The 19,507-nt window shown below is 29.3% G+C and overlaps 1 protein-coding gene across 1 annotated transcript; it reads right to left on the bottom strand.

Moving 5' to 3' along the window:
• Window positions 1-5,689: 5,689 nt before the first annotated feature.
• On the bottom strand, window positions 5,690-17,823 carry LOC113390769 (FKBP12-associated protein 1 homolog). The gene is made up of 5 exons (XM_026626891.1): window positions 17,692-17,823; window positions 15,859-16,011; window positions 8,267-8,938; window positions 7,745-7,870; window positions 5,690-5,778 (listed from the first exon to the last, which is right to left on the bottom strand). The coding sequence occupies exons 2-5, from the start codon at window positions 15,956-15,958 to the stop codon at window positions 5,690-5,692; spliced, it is 987 nt and encodes a 328-aa protein (XP_026482676.1). The 5' UTR covers window positions 15,959-16,011; window positions 17,692-17,823.
• Between the last annotated feature and the right edge of the window lie 1,684 nt (window positions 17,824-19,507).

Consider the following 19,507-nt stretch of genomic DNA (forward strand, 5'->3'; position numbering starts at 1 on the left):
CCTCACATCCTGATGTTTTAAAGCTTTAAACCGATTTAAACGATCTCAGCAATGATAATTTACTTCAAGATGTGTAGTTCAAGATTGAATCCATAATTAGAAAAAATTAAGAGCTTCAACCAACTAGTGTAAAAAATATGCCTAAAAACCGTAAATACTATTCTACTACTATCGTTCAAATTGCTGAATACATATACATAATCATTACTATTGGTTATGGGTACCCTAGAACCTAATTGTGGGGTATAATTCCCATTGGTATGCTGAAAATTGGATGCTGCACGTGTGAAAGTAGCAGATCAGCGCGCCACGAGACGACACGGGAGGGCAGAATGCTTCGTAGGCAACACCAAATGAAATTTTGGAAACTTCCACAATGGCTGAAGAACTGTTATGGCCCAGGAATAGATGACTCGTTGTAAATAACTTAATAATTCGTATTTCTGTACGTAAATCCAATGTAAAACTTTGAACGCGTTTTTCTCAAAACTATGTTTTTTGAATCGGTGACCACTGTAACTCAAAAACCGCTTAGTAGATTTTAATGAAATTTATAAAGCTTTTAGAATACATAATAAACTCGTGCCTGATCGAAGGATTTTTATTTTTTCAAAAATTTGAATTTTTAAGACCAATTAACTGTTGATTTTTTACCAAAATCTAGTTTTTTTTCTTTCTGATGCTGCCATTTTGTAATTTTTGCAAAAAAGAAAACCTTCGATCCGGCCCGGGATTAACTATTCATAAAACTATTTTTTGAATTTGATTGATTTTAGATGAATCTCCAAGGAGTTATGATGGTCACCGCCAGGACCGTTTTTCGAAACAGGGTCAACAAAAACAGCTATAACTTTGGGAATATTGATTTTTTCTTTCTGAAATTTTCGTTACATCAAGTCAAAACATTGTATAATATACTGTATTAATATTTTTGTAGAAAAACATCGTTTAATAACAAGAAAAAAATACTGAAAACACTCATTTTTTCGTGCCTGCAAGTACCCCCTAACCCTTAAAAGAATGACTCTATCAATAAGACAAATGATGATGGAAATTTTTACAGAACGAGAATGAACGATAAGTAGTTAATGTTCTACCAGAAGAAGTTGGTTTTTGAAACCAATCAGTTAAAATATAATTGTTTTGGTGTCTAATAAGTTTAATATCTAAAACTAATGGAATTGTCATCTTCAAACTCACAAGTAAACTTTAATGATTGTTAAAAGAATTAAAGGAATCAGAGTGGAGGAGATGGATTGTTTTCTAAACACAAGAGAACGTCCATCAACATTTCTAAAGTAAAGAAGGTTGAAAACAGAAGTTTGGGTAGAACAAAATTTTCAAGTATTGTAAGTTAAATCTGCCAAAGGAGGACTAATTTCTAGAAAACCATGACATACCCAAAATCTGAGCAAAAACTTTATTTTAGTTGAGCTCGAGCAGCCGACCCGAACGGATCGAAGCTGAAATTCAATAGTGCGCAATAGTGTTACGTAAACAACAAGTGTGATTGTTAATCACCAAATATCTAGTGTAGTGATACAGTGTTTCGTACAACAAATGCCCCTTTTAGGGGGGGCATTTAATTGTAAATAAGTGAATAATTTTATTACAAGTATGCAAAATCAAGAAATATAACTTATTCTATCCCTCCGTTAGTTGAAACTATCAACATTCTTCATGATACGTCGACGATGGACAATGAATATATTAAACAAGTAATCAACAAACAGAAGACTAATAGTTCAATTAATGGAAAAAACCAATCAGACGATACGATTATGAACGAAATAGTTCCGTCAACTTCTTGGCAAACAATAGAACCAGGCAGCAAACAAGTAATCATCAATCAGAAAACTAATAGTTCAATTAATGACAAAAATCAATCAGACGATACGATTATGAACGAAATAGTTCCGTCAACTTCTTGGCAAACAATAGAACCAGGCAGCAAACGCAGACGCACATCGGCTAATAAATAAATGTGAAAATGTAAACATAACGCCGACTCGAAACAGGTTCGATGCATTAAAAACAAACAAAGGTCATCCGTCCGAAACAACAAAAACACAAACTGATAACACCGAGAAAACTACAAGGCCACCTCCTATATTTCTATATAATGTAAATAATTTTTCTGATATGGTATCTGATATTAATAGTGTAATAAACAGAGAACAATATTATACAAAATCAATGTCGGACGATACAGTGAAAATAAATGTTCAACAGCCCGAGCAATACAAGCTGCTTATAACTTTTTCAAAACAAAAGGTACTGTTTATCATACTTATCAACTTAGAAATGAAAGAGCATACAGAGTGGTACTCAAAAATATCCATCATACATACGATATCAACGAAATAAAAACGGAACTAGAGAAGAAAAATCACAAGGTCAGAAATATAATAAATATGAGATCGTATATAACTAAAAGCCACTCAACATGTTTTTTGTTGATTTGGAACCCTCTGATAATAATAAAGAAATTTACAATATCACGAAGTTGTTGAACCATATTGTAGTAATTGAAGCGCCCAAAAGAGAAAAGGATTAATACAATGCACAATGCCAAAATTATGGTCATTGCAAACATATTGCAATCGACCATTTGCTTGTGTCAAATGTGGAGAAAATCATAACTCAAAAATTTGCGTAAAACCAAAAAGTACGCCTGCTACGTGCGCACTTTGCGGTAAAGATCACCCCTCAAATTACAGAGGTTGCGAAGAATACAAGGCCGCGTACTCCACTGCTTACAAGAAAACATATACAACAAAAAAATCACATGATACGAGAGATATCATGATCCAAACACAAGTCGTCAAAATATTAACATCAGAAACACAAATCACATGAGCTACTCGGAAGTCATCCGAAATCAACAAAGAAACGCAACCAGCGGGCCCGAAACAAGTACGGTACTACAGGATTTCTTGAACAGTTTTAGAGATATGTTTAAACAACTCATGGAACAAAATAATATGATCATGCAGATGCTCACTATTTTGGCTAAGAAATAATGGCTAACTCACTGCGGATTGCTGAATGGAATGCAAATGGCATTCTAAATCATCTAAATGAATTAACTATGTTTCTTCAAATACAAATGATTGACATCTTATTAATAAGCGAAACTCATCTCACAGAGTCTTCATACATAAAAATTCCATTCTACAACTTTTATGGTACTAATCATCCTGACAACACAGCACACGCTGGGGCTGGTATTCTAATAAAATCATCAATAGAACACTATGAGTTAGCGAAATATCAACAAAACCATATACAGGCAACATCAGTTAAAATAAAAGGTTTCGAACACAATATGATTGTTTCAGCCATCTATTGCCCTCCACGATATAATCTAAAGAAAAACGATTATGAAGAATATTTTGAAACATTAGGAAATAAATTTATAGTTGGTGGTGACTTCAACTCTAAAAATATATATGGGGCTCAAGACTTACGACTCCAAAGGTAAACAACTGGCAGAGTTAATATATGAGAAAAACTATACCATAATAACAACTGGGAGTCCCACCTACTGGCCAACAGACATACAGAAGATACCGGATCTGCTAGATTTTTTTATAACAAAAAATATTTCAAGTAATTATATTGATATAGAAAGTAATGAAGACTTATCTTCGGATCATACGCCCATAATTTTGACCCTAAGTACTAATGTAATAAAACGGAAGGTACAACGCAAACTGTACAACCACAAACGAATTGGGAGTGTTTCAGAAATGTAATTGATTCAAAAATCAACCTTAAAGTAAGAATTAAAAATGAAAACGATCTCGACGAAATAACTGAACAGTTTATAAGTACTCTTCAACAAGCCGCTAGGTTTGCCACACCAGAACTAGCGCAACATAAACTGGAAATCAACGTACCAATGGAAATTAGGCAGCTTATAAAGGATAAACGAAAGGCAAGAAATGTCTGGCAAAGAAGTCATAACCAGCACGATAAAACAATATACAATAATTTGGCAAGAAAACTTAAACATGAATTAAAACAGGGGAGAGAAATTGGCATAATGAACTATATTACTAATCTTAACAAGTATGATAACACGATTTGGACACCAATTAAAAAAACTAGAAGACCTATAACAACTAACTCGGCAATAAGATTAGATTCGGAAGGACCATGGGCTAGGAGTGATCAAGAAAAGGCGAATATGTTTGCGGACTATCTAAGAAACGTATTTACTCCAAATGAAAATAGTCAACAACCGCGAGTATCTGATGAAGTTAATGAGATAAAAGGCACTACTGAAAACATTAAACAGGTTACACCAAAAGAAATTAAGAGACAAATTTCACTTTTAAATAACAAGAAATGTCCAGGAATTGATCAATTGGATGCTAAAATTTTGAAAGAACTGCCAAGAAAAGGTCTAATAATGCTGACTTATATATTCAATGGAGTACGACGTTTGGGATATTGGCCAAAGGACCTAAAGAACTCCGAAGTAATAATGTTACAAAAACAAGGTAAACCTAGTCATATGGCTAATTCATACAGACCAATTAGTCTTCAACCGGTTATATCTAAACTATTGGAAAAAATATTACTAGTAAGAATCCAAGAAAATCTTACCGCGATACCAGATCATCAATTTGGTTTTAGACAATCTCACTCCACTATACAACAGGCTCATAGGATAACTTCAATCATTCACAAAGCTTTTGAAGACAGTGAGTATTGCTCTGCGGTATTCATCGACGTAAAACAAGCATTCGATAGAGTGTGGCATGATGGATTGATAGCCAAAATTAAAAAATGCTTACCAAATCAATTATATAAATACTGAAGTCATTCTTGACTGGTAGATACTTCAGGACAAGGGTAAGAGATGCAGTATCAGATTTTCATCCAATAAAATCGGGAGTACCACAGGGTAGTGTATTAGGACCAATTTATACACAGTATATACACACGACTTACCAACACATAACAACACAATTACGGGTACATTCGCGGATGACACAATGATCATGGCAACACATCAAGATCCAGTAATCGCATCTCTAAACTTACAAGAACATCTATTCGCACTTGAAGAATGGCTCAAAGAATGGAAAATAAGTATAAATGAAGACAAATCAAAACATATCACGTTTACAACGAGAACTCAAAACTGTGATTTATAAATAACATCGAAATTCCTCCTAGTACCAGCATTAATTATTTAGGGCTACATCTAGACCGTAGACTCACATGGGGTCCCCATATCAAACAAAAAGCAAACAAACAATGAAAAAATTCAAACATTTGTACTGGCTAATTGGCAGAAAATCGAAAATGTCATACGCAAACAAGACTTTAATATACAAAACTGTACTAGTACCAATATGGAGCTACGGAATAGAATTATGGGGATGTGCAAGTGCATCAAACATAAAAATTATACAGCGTACCCAGAACAAAATATTAAGGGCAATGGTAGATGCGCCTTGGTACGTAACTAATGAGACCATCCACAGGGACCTGGAAATTAAAACTGTAAATGAAATTATAAAGACCCGGAGCTGTTCTTATCACAACAAAATCGATGATCATTCGAACGCTGAAATACAAATTATCAACAAAATGGTTCAAACAAGAAGACTCAAGAAGAAATGGCCAAAGGACCTGCAATATTAAATTATATACAGACAGCTATAGAATAATTCTAGCAGAGGATCTCTTCAATGGAGGAGACCTCTAAACGCCAAATATAATTTATCACATAGGCTAATAGAAACTTTGTCTTCTGATTGTCTATTAAATAATAAATAAAAAAAAAAAAAAAAAAAAATTATTGTCAAAACAGAAATATGTATTATTGAATATGAACTTTAAAATGTATTTAAACCAAAATAAATTAATAGTTGTAAGTGGTTTGATTTCATTCCAACGATCCGAAATGGCATCCAACGCAAGATCCCATGGAACGTTCGTGAACAAAGAAACTTACTACATTTTAGCAAAACTTCATTGTCTCTAACACTGATTTTGAATTCAATGGCTCTTTCTATTATCAAATTTTTGGGGCGCTAATGGGGTCCCCAGCAAGTCCATCTCTAGCAGAAATATCTTTACAACTTCTTGAAAATACAATTTTTAAAAATTACGATAAGAATTACGGTTTTTTATTACCGTTATGTAGATGACATTATCACTTGTATCCCTAGTGATGAAGTCACTATGATAATTGATCAATTTAATAACGTCAATAAAAAATTAAAATTTACAGTAGAATTGGAGGCAATGAACTCGATAAGTTTCTTAGACATAAAACTTATACATACTACGGATAACAAACTAATAACAAATTGGTACCAAAAACCAACTAACTCTGGACGTTACCTTAATTACTTTTCTTGTCATCCACTCAAAATGCAAATAGGTACTATAGTAAATCTAACTGACCACGCAATACTTCTATCGGACAAAACATTTTGGGACAACAACATCAATTTAATTACAAAAATTCTAACAGATAACTCCTATCCCTTAAAACTTATAAATTCCGTAACTAGTAATAGACGAACGTACTTTTTGAATAAAATGGACAATTCCACAGTACATAACGTTTTACCTGACTCAGAAACTCATTCTAGTGTAATATGTTTGCCATACATTAAAGAATTGTATGTTTCTTGGAAAAAACTTTTTTATAAATCTGGACTCCGACTTGTAACCAATTTTAGTACAACTACTAGCACTATTTTTACCAAAACAAAAACCCTTTTTAAAATCAAATGACTTAGAAATCTCGTCTATCAAATAAATTGTTTAGATTGTAATTTAATTTACATAGGAGAAACTAGCCAGAACTTGAATAAACGGTTACAACATAAAAACAATTCAAAAAACCCAAGACAATTCAAAACTGTACTTGCTGACCATATTTATACTTTAAAACACAATATGGACTTTTCTAACCCGACTGTACTACAATTCGAACAAAATTTATTTAAACAAAGAATTATAGAAGGATCTTTTTTAACTATTTATAACAATAAGACAATAAATAAACGGAATGAACTTAACACGCTGTGCGACACAAATCTCTTCTATTTAGATAACATTTCCAAATTTCTTACAAAACAATAAAAGCGTCGCGCAAAGGATTCGCAATTCGTTCCACACATGTGTAGAATCTTGGTAAAAATATTTTTTAAAAATGTCTTTCTCCATTATATCTTCAACCAGTCTATGAATAACACACTATCCATTTGTGATTTTTTAAAATTAGTATTTTGTGAAAATATTGTGTAATTTCAAGTTAATGTTTATAATACATAGTGTAGTGCATTACCATATCCTGATACCATGGATTATTAAAATTTTCCAATTTAACACTAAGATTAACTAATTGTAAGTACTATTTACTGTTTTTATTTTTTTTTCACTCCAATTCAATTGTTTTAGTTTTTAATTTTATTTTTAGTTTCCACTGAATGAAGGCTAGGATTATAACCGAAACGTATGGATTTAAAATAAGTTTTTGAAAGAAATTCATGTTTTTTATTGATGTTATGCCCGATTATTAGACTTTGTTAATATATATGTCAACATCAAATTCAGAATCATACAATATATATATATATATATATATATATATATATAAGGATATTAATTATAAATTATACTAAAAAATTGGACTAAAAAATTAAACAATATTTAATCCGCACATAATTATACATGTAATATTATTTGAAGAATATCATAAAATAGTTACCTGCTTTACTTGTCTGAGCCCATTTTTTTATGCAATTTAAATGTAAAACATGAAAACAGCCTAAGCAAGACCAAACAGAGTGAGATGTTTTAATATATTCACAGCACACAAGACATTCCAAGGTACCTAAGAAAAAGTATTCATTAAAAAAAATGCTTGCAGTAAGTATAACAAATGTAAAAAAATATAATCCGTTGGAAGGCATTCTTATGTTTTACAGTGATATAAATGAAATATGAATATTACTTGAATCAAGCAATCCAAATTAGAAAAACATTAAAAACATTGTTTAGACTGTGTAAGCAATGAAAACCAAAATTATAATGATATAATGTAATACCAAAGTTGCAAAACAAAAATATTTTATTTTAAATTTTAATATTCTTTTCAAAGGCTTCTGATTATTTTGGTATGCCTCAGAATGTAATCAATACCTGATGAGTTTGAAAAGCCAAACCTATCACTGAAAAAATAAATTCATTCGTGTTTTTATTAGTGTACTTTTGAAGCATTAAAATTTACCTTTATCTAATGAAAACTTTAAGCTTTCTCGCTGGGTTATCATTGCAGTATTCAAATTAGAATATTCAGTGTTCATTTTTTTCGCATTATATGATTTTCCAAGACTTTTAAATTGATTATTTTTTTCTTTCCAATTATTTTTTAAATCAGACGAATTTGTATTTTTTTTGGTATGAACTTCTTTAATCGAGTATCTATTTGGATTCCATCTAGAATTGTGTGAACTTTCTGAGTCTACCATATTTCTTGATAAAAAATTTCCTGAGTTACATTTTCTCTTGTAATTATAATTCTTTGCATTATCAAGTTTTTGTGATACCATGTTTAACTCTGCCATATTTTCATCTGGTGAACTGTTAATAATGCCCTGATTGGAATGTTTATAATCTATCATAATTTTTTTTTCTTTGTTTAATAATTTCCATTTTCTATATGGTTCAGAATATTTTATGAAATTTGTATCAAGGGATGGCTTATATTGTTTCCACCAACTTCGCGAAAGTTGGTCATTTTGTGAGAGCGATGCTGAGTGATCTTGGCATTCAGCCCCAGAAATATTATTACTCTGTGCAGGAACTATACAAAATGGAACGGCATTTCTAGGAATAAATTCAGGGGCAGTGGGTGTGAGTTTTGAAGTCAGAGTGACTGTTATATCTTGATATGCAATACCTAAAATATACACATGTATATATATATATATATATATATATATATATATATATATATATATAGAATTTTATGATATGAGTGGAACGAATATTAATTGTTTAATATGAACAAAACAGCACTCAGATTTTTTTATCACAACTTTATTTTATTATTACAAACGTTTCGAGACTAAGTGACCTTGCCAATGCAAGGTATAGTTGATGTTTTATATTAAAAAGTCCAAATTTAGTTTTAAATAAAATATTAAAAAGAATGTTTAGTAATAAATAACTGTTATTGAAATTACACTGATGATGAGGCACACCTTAGCCTCGAAACGTTTGTAATAATAAAATAAAGTTGTGATAAAAAAATCTGAGTGCTGTTTTGTTCATATTAAACAATATATATATATATATATATATATATATATATATATATATATATATATTGAATGGTAGAATCTTGGATTTGTGTATATTTTGTAGAGTTTCGAACAAGAATCCAAAAATAATACAAAATAAAAAAACAAGAAATGTTTTTAATAAACAATTTCTTTAATTATTTTTTTTCTGTCAACGTTTCGGAACTAGGTACGTTCCATCTTCAGGACATCTGTCAAGAAACATGATCTTGATGAGATTTAAGCAAACAATATGTTTAGGAATAGAAAATAGATTTTTCTTAAATAATAAATTAATTGTAACAAATAATAATGTACAGAAATATGATAATATGATCAAAATGAAAATGATAAAAATAAATGAGTGGGTTATCAGAACAGGATATTAAAAATGATAGAAATTTTTTATGAAAGTTATGGAAAAATTTTTTTAAGAAAAGATTAATGATAAAATTGAATTAATTACCTGTATGTTTGAATATACGTTAGCACTTTTTCACTAAACAAGAATTTTTAACAAAAAATGAATTTGTGAGTTATTTTTCCGCCGAATAGTTAACTTTTGTAAATCAAAATTACTAAAAGTGTTGTCTTTTTTAAAATTTTTAAACAAAAAACTAATTTCTGAGAATTTTGCTTTTAACCTAAAAATACAACACCCTATCTCCCCTAAGATGTACTGTCTTCCAAAAATACACAAACCTGAATGCTCTTTCAGACCGATTGTCTCCTACATTGGCTCACCTTTTTACAATATTTCGAAACTCATTTCTGATGTCCTAAAAAATGTTACAATCAATTCTCCCTATTATGTCAAGAATTCGTACCAATTTGTGAATTTAATTAATAACCGCAACATCCCTGAAAATCACTTATTTCTAAGCTTAGATGTGGTCAACCTTTTTACATGTGTCCCACATGAATTAATCCTAAACTCAATCGATAAACGTTGGCACACAATTTGTAACTTTACTGACTTTCCGAAAACAGTCTTCACTCATATTATCAACACTATTTTAAATTACTCCTATTTCCATTGCCAAGACAACTTTTATTCTCAAATTAAAGGCGCAGCTATGGGATGTCCCTTATCTCCCGGAATTATCGACTTAGTCTTACAAACACTAGAAATTTCCGTTTTCTCAACTTTAAAATTTCAAATTAACTTTTATATTAGATATGTAGCTGACACTTTTTTTATCATTAACAAAATCATATAAACACAGTACTAGATCTTTTCAATAACTTTAACAATAATATAACTTTCACACATGAACTACAAATAACAACAGACTTAATTTCTTGGATGTATCCGTTTACAACACTAATAACTTTATTCGAACAAATTGGTATAGAAAAACTACATGGTCGGGTAGATACTTACACTATTCCTCATACTGTCCCAGAAACTATAAGATAAACACTATTATTTCCCTTACAGACCATGCTATTTTGTTGTCTCACCCAAACTTTCCATCCACAAAATTTATCCCTAGTAAAAATAACTCTAATTGAAAATGGTTACCCAAAAAATCTCATTCATTCAGTTATTCAAAAAAGACGAACTTTTTTAAAAACACAAATTAATTCTCCCAATACCAGTACCAACATCAAAAACACCAATCTTATTTACTGCAGCATGCCATACGTTGAAGATTTATATTATTATTTTGCCAAAATTTTGTTAGAAGAAAACATTTTAGTATCAGGCTCATCCTTACACTCCTTCAACCAATTCTTTACGAACATTAAATCCCCTACCCCATCCAATTTCAATACTAATGTAGTATATTCTGTTTCTTGTAATGACTGTGCTTTTCAATATATTGGACAAACCTCGCAATATGTACACAAGAGAATGAGACAACATGAACTAAGTGTGGTCCACCATAAACAAAAAATATTCAAAAGTACCCTAGTACAACACTCTATTGAAAACGCCCATTCATTTAATTTCACTCCAAAGATTTTAAATCATGAAAGTTGCATTTTTAGGAGATTATTCGCGGAGAGTTGTCTTATTCTCTTGAATGTTTCTAACAGTGTCAACATTAGATCAGATCACAACCTATTACATGATTCATATTTAAATTTTTTACACTTTTTGACAAACAATTAATATCGACTTCCTTTTAAGTTCAATAATTCAAGTATTTACACCCTAACATAAAAAAAACACACACATACAATCTCACAGTTCGCGTTCCAAGTGTTTACACGTGTTACATATGAACCATCAAATTCATTTAGTTTGCTTCCAAAAGCCAATAGTATAACATCGAGAAAACAATATTATTTGTTTTCAAATAAAAATTTAAAAAAAGACAACACTTTTAGTAATTTTGATTTACAAAAGTTAACTATTCGGCGGAAAAATAACTCACAAATTCATTTTTTGTTAAAAATTCTTGTTTAGTGAAAAAGTGCTAACGTTTATTCAAACATACAGGTAATTAATTCAATTTTATCATTAATCTTTTCTTAAAAAATTTTTTCCATAACTTTCATAAAAAATTTCTATCATTTTTAATATCCTGTTCTGATAATCCACTCATTTATTTTTATCATTTTCATTTTGATCATATTATCATATTTCTGTACATTATTATTTGTTACAATTAATTTATTATTTAAGAAAAATCTATTTTCTATTCCTAAACATATTGTTTGCTTAAATCTCATCAAGATCATGTTTCTTGACAGATGTCCTGAAGATGGAACGTACCTAGTTCCGAAACGTTGACAGTAAACAAATAATTAAATAAAGAAATTGTTTATTAAAAACTTTTCTTGTTTTTTTATTTTGTATTATTTTTGGATTCTTGTTCGAAACTCTACAAAATATATATATATATATATATATATATATATATATATATTTTGATGAGTTATTTAGAATCGGGCAGTAACAGAATCCTATATATATATATATATATATATATATATATATATATATATATATATATATACATACTGCCCTATTCTAAATAACTCATCAAAATACATACATATATATATATATATATATATATATATATATATATATATATATATATGTATAGATATTTTGACAAAGTCTAGTAATAACATCAATCAAAACATGAATTTCTTTCAAAAATTTATTGTACATCCATACTTGGAATACATATGTCAACATTAAATTCAGAATCATCCAATAAATATCTTTATATAAAATTCTTCTGTAATGGGGTATGAATGGTTAATCCTCTTAAACTATTATTCGGAATTTCATAAATCTTCCTGAAGTTTGTTAAGGTAATTTTCTAAGATTTTGGGATTTTTTTTGAATATCAAAAATTATTCGAAATTTAATTAATTCTAGCTAAAGTTCTGAAGCTCACTTATATACTTCAAATAAATAATTTTAACTTTGCAATTCAGTTTATATAATTCTAATAAATATTAGGCAATGTCCTAAATTTTTAACCTCCCGTAGGGTACTGTAACTAGCCTACGGTAAATTATAAATGGGCCGAAAATCGTCAATGAAAATTTTTGCATATTTTCAGGTCTGAACATTTTGACACACCTAAAAAATATTGATGTGTGTGTGTGTGGCTTTTGTATATATTTTTTCGTCCACGTTTTTGGGCGCACGGATCAATCGATTTGAATGGTTCAAAAAACATTCAATTCCTATTGATAGGGTGCTGATTATTTTTTGGCAAAGGCAGATCGAGCTGCTACGGAGATTCAGTAGCAAATAGTGCAGAAAATAAAAATCGAGTTTTTGAGGGAATGAACTGATTTGAATGATCTAAAAAACATTCAATTCGTAATGATCGAGAAAAGTGGTGATTAGTTTTTGGCAAAGGCAGGTCTAGCTAGCCGTTTCGAAGATACGAAGCTAAATGTACAAAAAATGGCAGTTTTTAAGAGAACTAAGATTCGATTTGAATGATTCAAAAGACTTTCTGGTTGTGTTGGCAAAACAATTGCTTTTGGAAAAAAAAAAATTAATTTTTTTTTGTATATCGAAAATAATTCAGATATTAATTTCAATTCTTGATAAAGTTCTTACTTATATACTTCAAATAAATAACTTACTTATATACTTCAAATAAATAACTAAATAACTATTCAATTCTTATAAATATCAGACAATGTCACAGCATTTATAATAATCTATTCAAAAACATTTACTATTCCTCGAACATTTTCTTACGGTACGGGAAGTTCCAGAAATTTGCCTTAAGGCACGATGGAATACACCACTGGTTTTAAATTCGATTGATTAATTTTGTTTATTTACTTTTCTATAAATATATATAAGTTACAGTTTTTATAATAATCTATGTGAAAACATTTAATATTCCTCAAATATTTCATTGCGAAACAAGAAGTTATTATAGCAATTTGCCTTAAGGCGCAATGCCACACACCACTAGTTAGTTATTTCATTTACTCTCTTTAAAAACTATCAGACATGCCACACTTGGAAATGACATAGGTAGCGGATGTTAAGGGGAAAGTAATTAGAGGCTATAGATTGATACTAAGAATACCTCGTTAAACTTACACTATCTAAATACAAACCAATAGAGACCCTTATTTTTTTATTTATATTATATGTATAAAGACCGTATATTTATATGACGTATAAAGACTGCATATTATGAAGAATATGAATCTTTCAACTTTTCAAATGGCAATATCTCACAAATGGTGATTCTAAATAAATTATAATATATAAATCTGTCTCATGAACTTTTATGATAGTTCTTATAGTTTCCTATAAAAATGGAAGAAAGTATTTTGTCCCTTTGACTTTGGATTAAAAATAACGGAAAGCTCGGATCAATGGGGACTTTTGACATTTCGTTCGTAAAGACATATTTAACATCTGTACCAATTTTCATCTCTATACGAATTTTCATAAAAAAAATACGATTTGCTAATTTTATATTTTTTCGACGTTTCAAGCCATTCTGAATCGAATGAGATCAAATTCGGATAAAGTATGTGCGTGATCAGATTTTTGACTTCTCATCGACGTTTTCTCAGACGGCTGTAACTCGATAAGGACTAGTGTTTATCAGTTTTGCGCGACGATCGGCCACGCCGTTTTTCGTAAATAGCAGAAAAGTGAAAAACATTTGGTCCATTATTTCGTCCACGTTTTAGCCCGCAATTCGAAATCGATTTTAAAAATTCAAAAACTGCTCGAAAGATATTGGTTGAGAATCGACCTGATTGTCTCTGGTAAGGATTTGCTGACACAAGTTCTTGTAATTAACTGTTCAAAAAAAATTGACGATTTTTATGATTTTTTTTTTTTTTGATGATAGATATCATGGTTTTTTAGATCATACTAAAATGTTAAGGCCCTACGACAAGTCGTTTAATTTTAAAAATTTGTGAAAGTTCTATAGAAAGAGTATGATCTATAGGCAAGTAGAATAATTTTAAAAATTCATCAAAATTTGAATAAATATGGTCAAAATTTGTGTCAAAAGTTGCTTTTGTGATGTGAAGAGTCAAACATTGTCAGTTCATCAAAATTTGGAATAATAAACTACGATTTTAGGATATATAAGTATGTGTAAGTGCAATATAATTAAAATAATTAAGAAAATTTAAATATGTTTGAGAGATATCAATTGAAAATAGAAATATTTAGATTTAATTGAAAGCAAAAACTTACATTCGAAATAAGAAGTTGAAAATTTTATCCAAATATCTTAATCTCAATTTCGGTTGATTTAGTCAATTACAACACATTTCGGGAAGTTCATGCAACTTGCATTAAGGCTAAATGCCACTTTCACTTTAAAAAACATTCAATTCTTATAGATAAAAAATATCCATTCAATTATGCTGATAAGTTGGTCTAGCCATCTGGAGATAAGAAAAAAGAGTGCAGAAAACGGAGTTTGTGAGTAAGCAAAGCATTCGATTTGAATGATTCAAAAAACTTTCCACTTGTATTGATGTAATAAAGAATTAATTGGTTTTGCAGAAAAAAGTTTTAAAAATGCCATTTGGTGTTCAACAATCAGATATTTTTGACTGTCTCGTATTCAAAATTTTCAAATGTTTACAAAATTATCAAAAAATTAAAAAAATCCAAAAAGTCTTTATCTGATCTTTAATAATATTAAATTCCCGTACATGAAGTTCCAGCAATTTGTTAATTTGACTGGGGTGTTTAAAACATATGTACTAAAGTGCGTTGATAAGTTTCATCAAAGGTAGGCCTGTTAATTAATCTGGATTGTATAATAGTGAAATATGCGAATAAAAATTTATAATAAAAAAAAATTATATTCATTCTAATAAAAATTCAAATTGTTTCCCATCTGCATCAACACATGCCCTATGGCCCTTCTTAATGAAGATCTATTTATTACCAGGTTTTATTATCTATCTTTTCAAAGCCAACTCGTAATACAAGGACAATCTGTGTTGTAACACGCACACATACATGCCCACACGCCTACACATCACATGCACAAATGCACACACACACACACATGCATAATCTAATGATTATTTTTACTGATATTTGTTGCATTACATTGGGCATGATCCATGTATAGATTATTGGCTTCTAAGTTGCTCGTACTTGTATCTTCACATAGGTCTTGAATTGTATTGTTTCCATATGCATTGTTCATTGTAAGATATTAAAATTTATTCTACGTTTTAGAGCGAGTTTTAAAGTCCGTATCTGCAATAAAGATTTTAATCTATTATATACTGCTTTATATTTTATATATTTTTTTATTACATATATATGTATATATATATATATATATATATATCTATATATATATCTTGATATTGTTTATTTCCTCTTTAAAACATAAAAATAAACTGGTTTGCTGAATGATGAGCTAATACAATAGCTCGAAACGTATTAAAGAAGATTTAATATTTACGCTCTGTTTTTATTTTTTCGACTTGTGGCTGAAAAACCTTATCACAAAAAAATAATATATATATATATATATATATATATATATTAAAAATATAATGTCAATAAACCTTGTATGTAACATTCCATAGTTCACAGTTAAAGACTAAAAATCATAATAAAATTATATAATATATGTAAATTATATAAAATTATATATGAAAAAAAATTGAGTAGAGATATATCTTATTATTTATTACTATAGTAATAAACAAAATTAAAACCAAATCTGTGCTTCGGGTAAGAACACCTTACTCCTAACATTAGAATGATTACAAATTCTCATTTTGTACTTGTCAGATATCAATTTTATTTCTTCATTTACAATGCTATCTGGGTGCGTTTAGATCTTGAGATTTTATTTTGCACGCAATAAATAATCTGAATGCTACTTTTTTTGGCCGGGCACTCAGATTTCCCATATGAATAAACAGGTTGGAGGACACTAAAGAAGTGGTAACTTATTATTGGTTGATAGTACAGACCACCTATTCAGTAAGAAATATGTTTCAAATAGTTTTTTATAAGAATGAATACTAGTCTAGCTATTTATTAATTTCTATTGAAATGATCTCTACAGGGTAAGGTATTGCAGTTAAATCTCTTCAAAGTCCAGGTGTATTCCAAAATACTTTTTGTTAAATATATGTCTTAGGACATATTCCATGCAAAGCATATTTTCATGTACAAAGTTCTTAAAGATTCTAAACATGATGATACTAAGTTATAAAATGAAACTAGTTATAAATATGACATATGTAGATTTGGCTCTAGTAGATTAACTTCGTCACAATTAAAACCATTTGTAAGCTAATATCAAACCATTCTTGTAATTGTGAAAAGTTGTGATGCTATATTGAATTATAGTTAACAATGATACACATATCAGAAATAAATTTTGCTTTGCTTGTACTGGAAGAAAAAATAATTTTGTATCTACATGTTTCTAGGAACATTTTCCTAGGAGTGTGTGATGCAAATTCCTAAATTATTTGTTAAAAAATTTAGAAAGTTTTCTTTACCAAAGCAGCAGTCCTTCGATCATTTAATTATTTTTTAATTTGTAGTTGATTATTAACACTGATAATGCTTTCAATTTTTTATAAGGATTATTCATATAAATTAGTCCATCTGATCACAATATCCATGCATGGTATGTTGAAAGGGTTGATTCACTAAATACTAAAAAAATCAATCTGACATTGAGAAGCATAATTTTTATTTAATGCATGAGACATTCCCTGATTCCATGTCTACATTACATATTTTAATAGACCGATATAACAGCAAATTGGATCGCTGTCGCTTCATTAATGCTACATCATTATTATGCTAAACATACAAATTAAACTACACTCAATAATAAGAATTTAAATAGTTCTCAATATCGATCAAGAGTAATAATACACACGACATTAACTTATTTTTACTTACATAATTTGGAGTATGTTATATTGAATATATTGGAATAAAACATGCCACAACATATTTCTTAAAAAATTAACCACAGTTTTAAAAGAGGTTACAAAAGACAATGGAGTTTTACTTTGACATCAACTAATCACATATGCCAACATATGCTATGCCGGGCCTTTTCACTTAGAACAAAATTCTTTTCAGAAGGAATACTTGGGGGTCCATTTGTAGTCGCAGATTTGGCGCTAGTGAGCCGATGAAAAAGTATTTTCAAATATTTTATTTGGTTATTGAAGCCGGACACAGACGTAACTGTATTCTTGCGCAACCTGCGACTTGCACATGTTGCTGTCCCAACTTGACAGACTGGTGCAAGCGAGTAGGCATGAGCACTTTTCGATTATTTTAATTGCGCAATCATTCAAGTCGGTATTTCAATTCGTTGGCCGCATGTGGCAGCACACGTCGCGTTTTAGTTTTACTTTGTAGCGAATCATAGACCTTATACAATTGTATAAGGTCTATGGGTGCATACCATAGATAAGTAAGCATTGGTAAGCATACCATACCATACCAATATAAGTAACAACGCTACTAGTAACAATACTCTTCTTTTATCTATGAGTACAATTTGACGTAAATTTGACTTAAAAAAAAATAATTTTTCTAATTCTTCAAAATAACTATAGTTATTTTATATGTATATATATATATATATATAAAAAAAGCACACACATTTTTAAATTTTCATTTTGTAATCAAATCATTTTTTCAAATTTTGATTGAGACGTTGTTGAGTTCATGGAGCTTTTGTCTTTGATTGCTATATAGAACTAGAACTAACAGAACTTTTTTTTATTTCATTTTTTCATAATGCAAATTAAAAAACACATACGGTCTTAACTTTTTGACATTTTTTTTTTTTTTTTCATGGACAATCTAAATTTTTCTATAAAAAGTATTAAGATCGTTTGTTTTTGCTATACCTATTGTTAGTTTATCACTCGTATATATGTTTCACTTTGCCCGCCATTTTTCTAGATTTCGATCATTTTTTATGTTGTGCCAGCAGAAATAACACGAAAGCTTCATGATTTACGTGAACACGTCAAGAAAAAATTTTTGCTGATCTTCCAATACAGCTCAACCCATGCTCACCACCAACCGATATTTGCTATTCCCACTATAAATACGTATGTGCTTTTACTTTTTACTTTTTATACTTATTTTATTTAATATTATTTATGAATATATTTTCCTAACTAAAAAATATATTGTGTAGGTAAGAAAATCCGATTTGAATGATTCAAAAACTTTCTGTTTGTTTTGACAAAATAATTAATTTTGAAAAAAAATTGTCTCAATTTTTTTTTTCAATTGTTTTTTCGTTTTTGTTTGTTTGTCGAAAGTAATTCAGATTTTATTTTAATTCTGGCTAAATAAAATACTTTAATTATTATAATATTAGCCAACGTAACAGTATTTATAATAACCTATTTGAAAGCATTTAATATTCCCGAACAATTTGTTACGCTGCGGAAAGTTTCATCAATTTGCCGATTTGAATTCCCCTTCCATGTCTTCACAGCCTTCACATGCTTCACTCGTTTGTATATACTCTACTTTTTCCCTCCCCTTCCCCTTCAATGACAACAAACATATATACTCTTCTTTTATCTATGTTCCATTATTATCTTTATTTCTAATATTGTTATTATTTCTTATATTTTATTGTTTTTCTAGTATTATTTTATTATTCAGAAATTTTATTTATTTTATTTATTAATTTTTATATTTATTATTATTTGCTTTTATTTTATATTAAATCATCATA

This window comes from Ctenocephalides felis, unplaced genomic scaffold (assembly GCF_003426905.1).
Source record: "Ctenocephalides felis isolate EL2017-DRISC unplaced genomic scaffold, ASM342690v1 CF-g0.4_SCAFFOLD_03617, whole genome shotgun sequence".
Classification (NCBI taxonomy): Eukaryota; Metazoa; Arthropoda; class Insecta; order Siphonaptera; family Pulicidae; genus Ctenocephalides; species Ctenocephalides felis.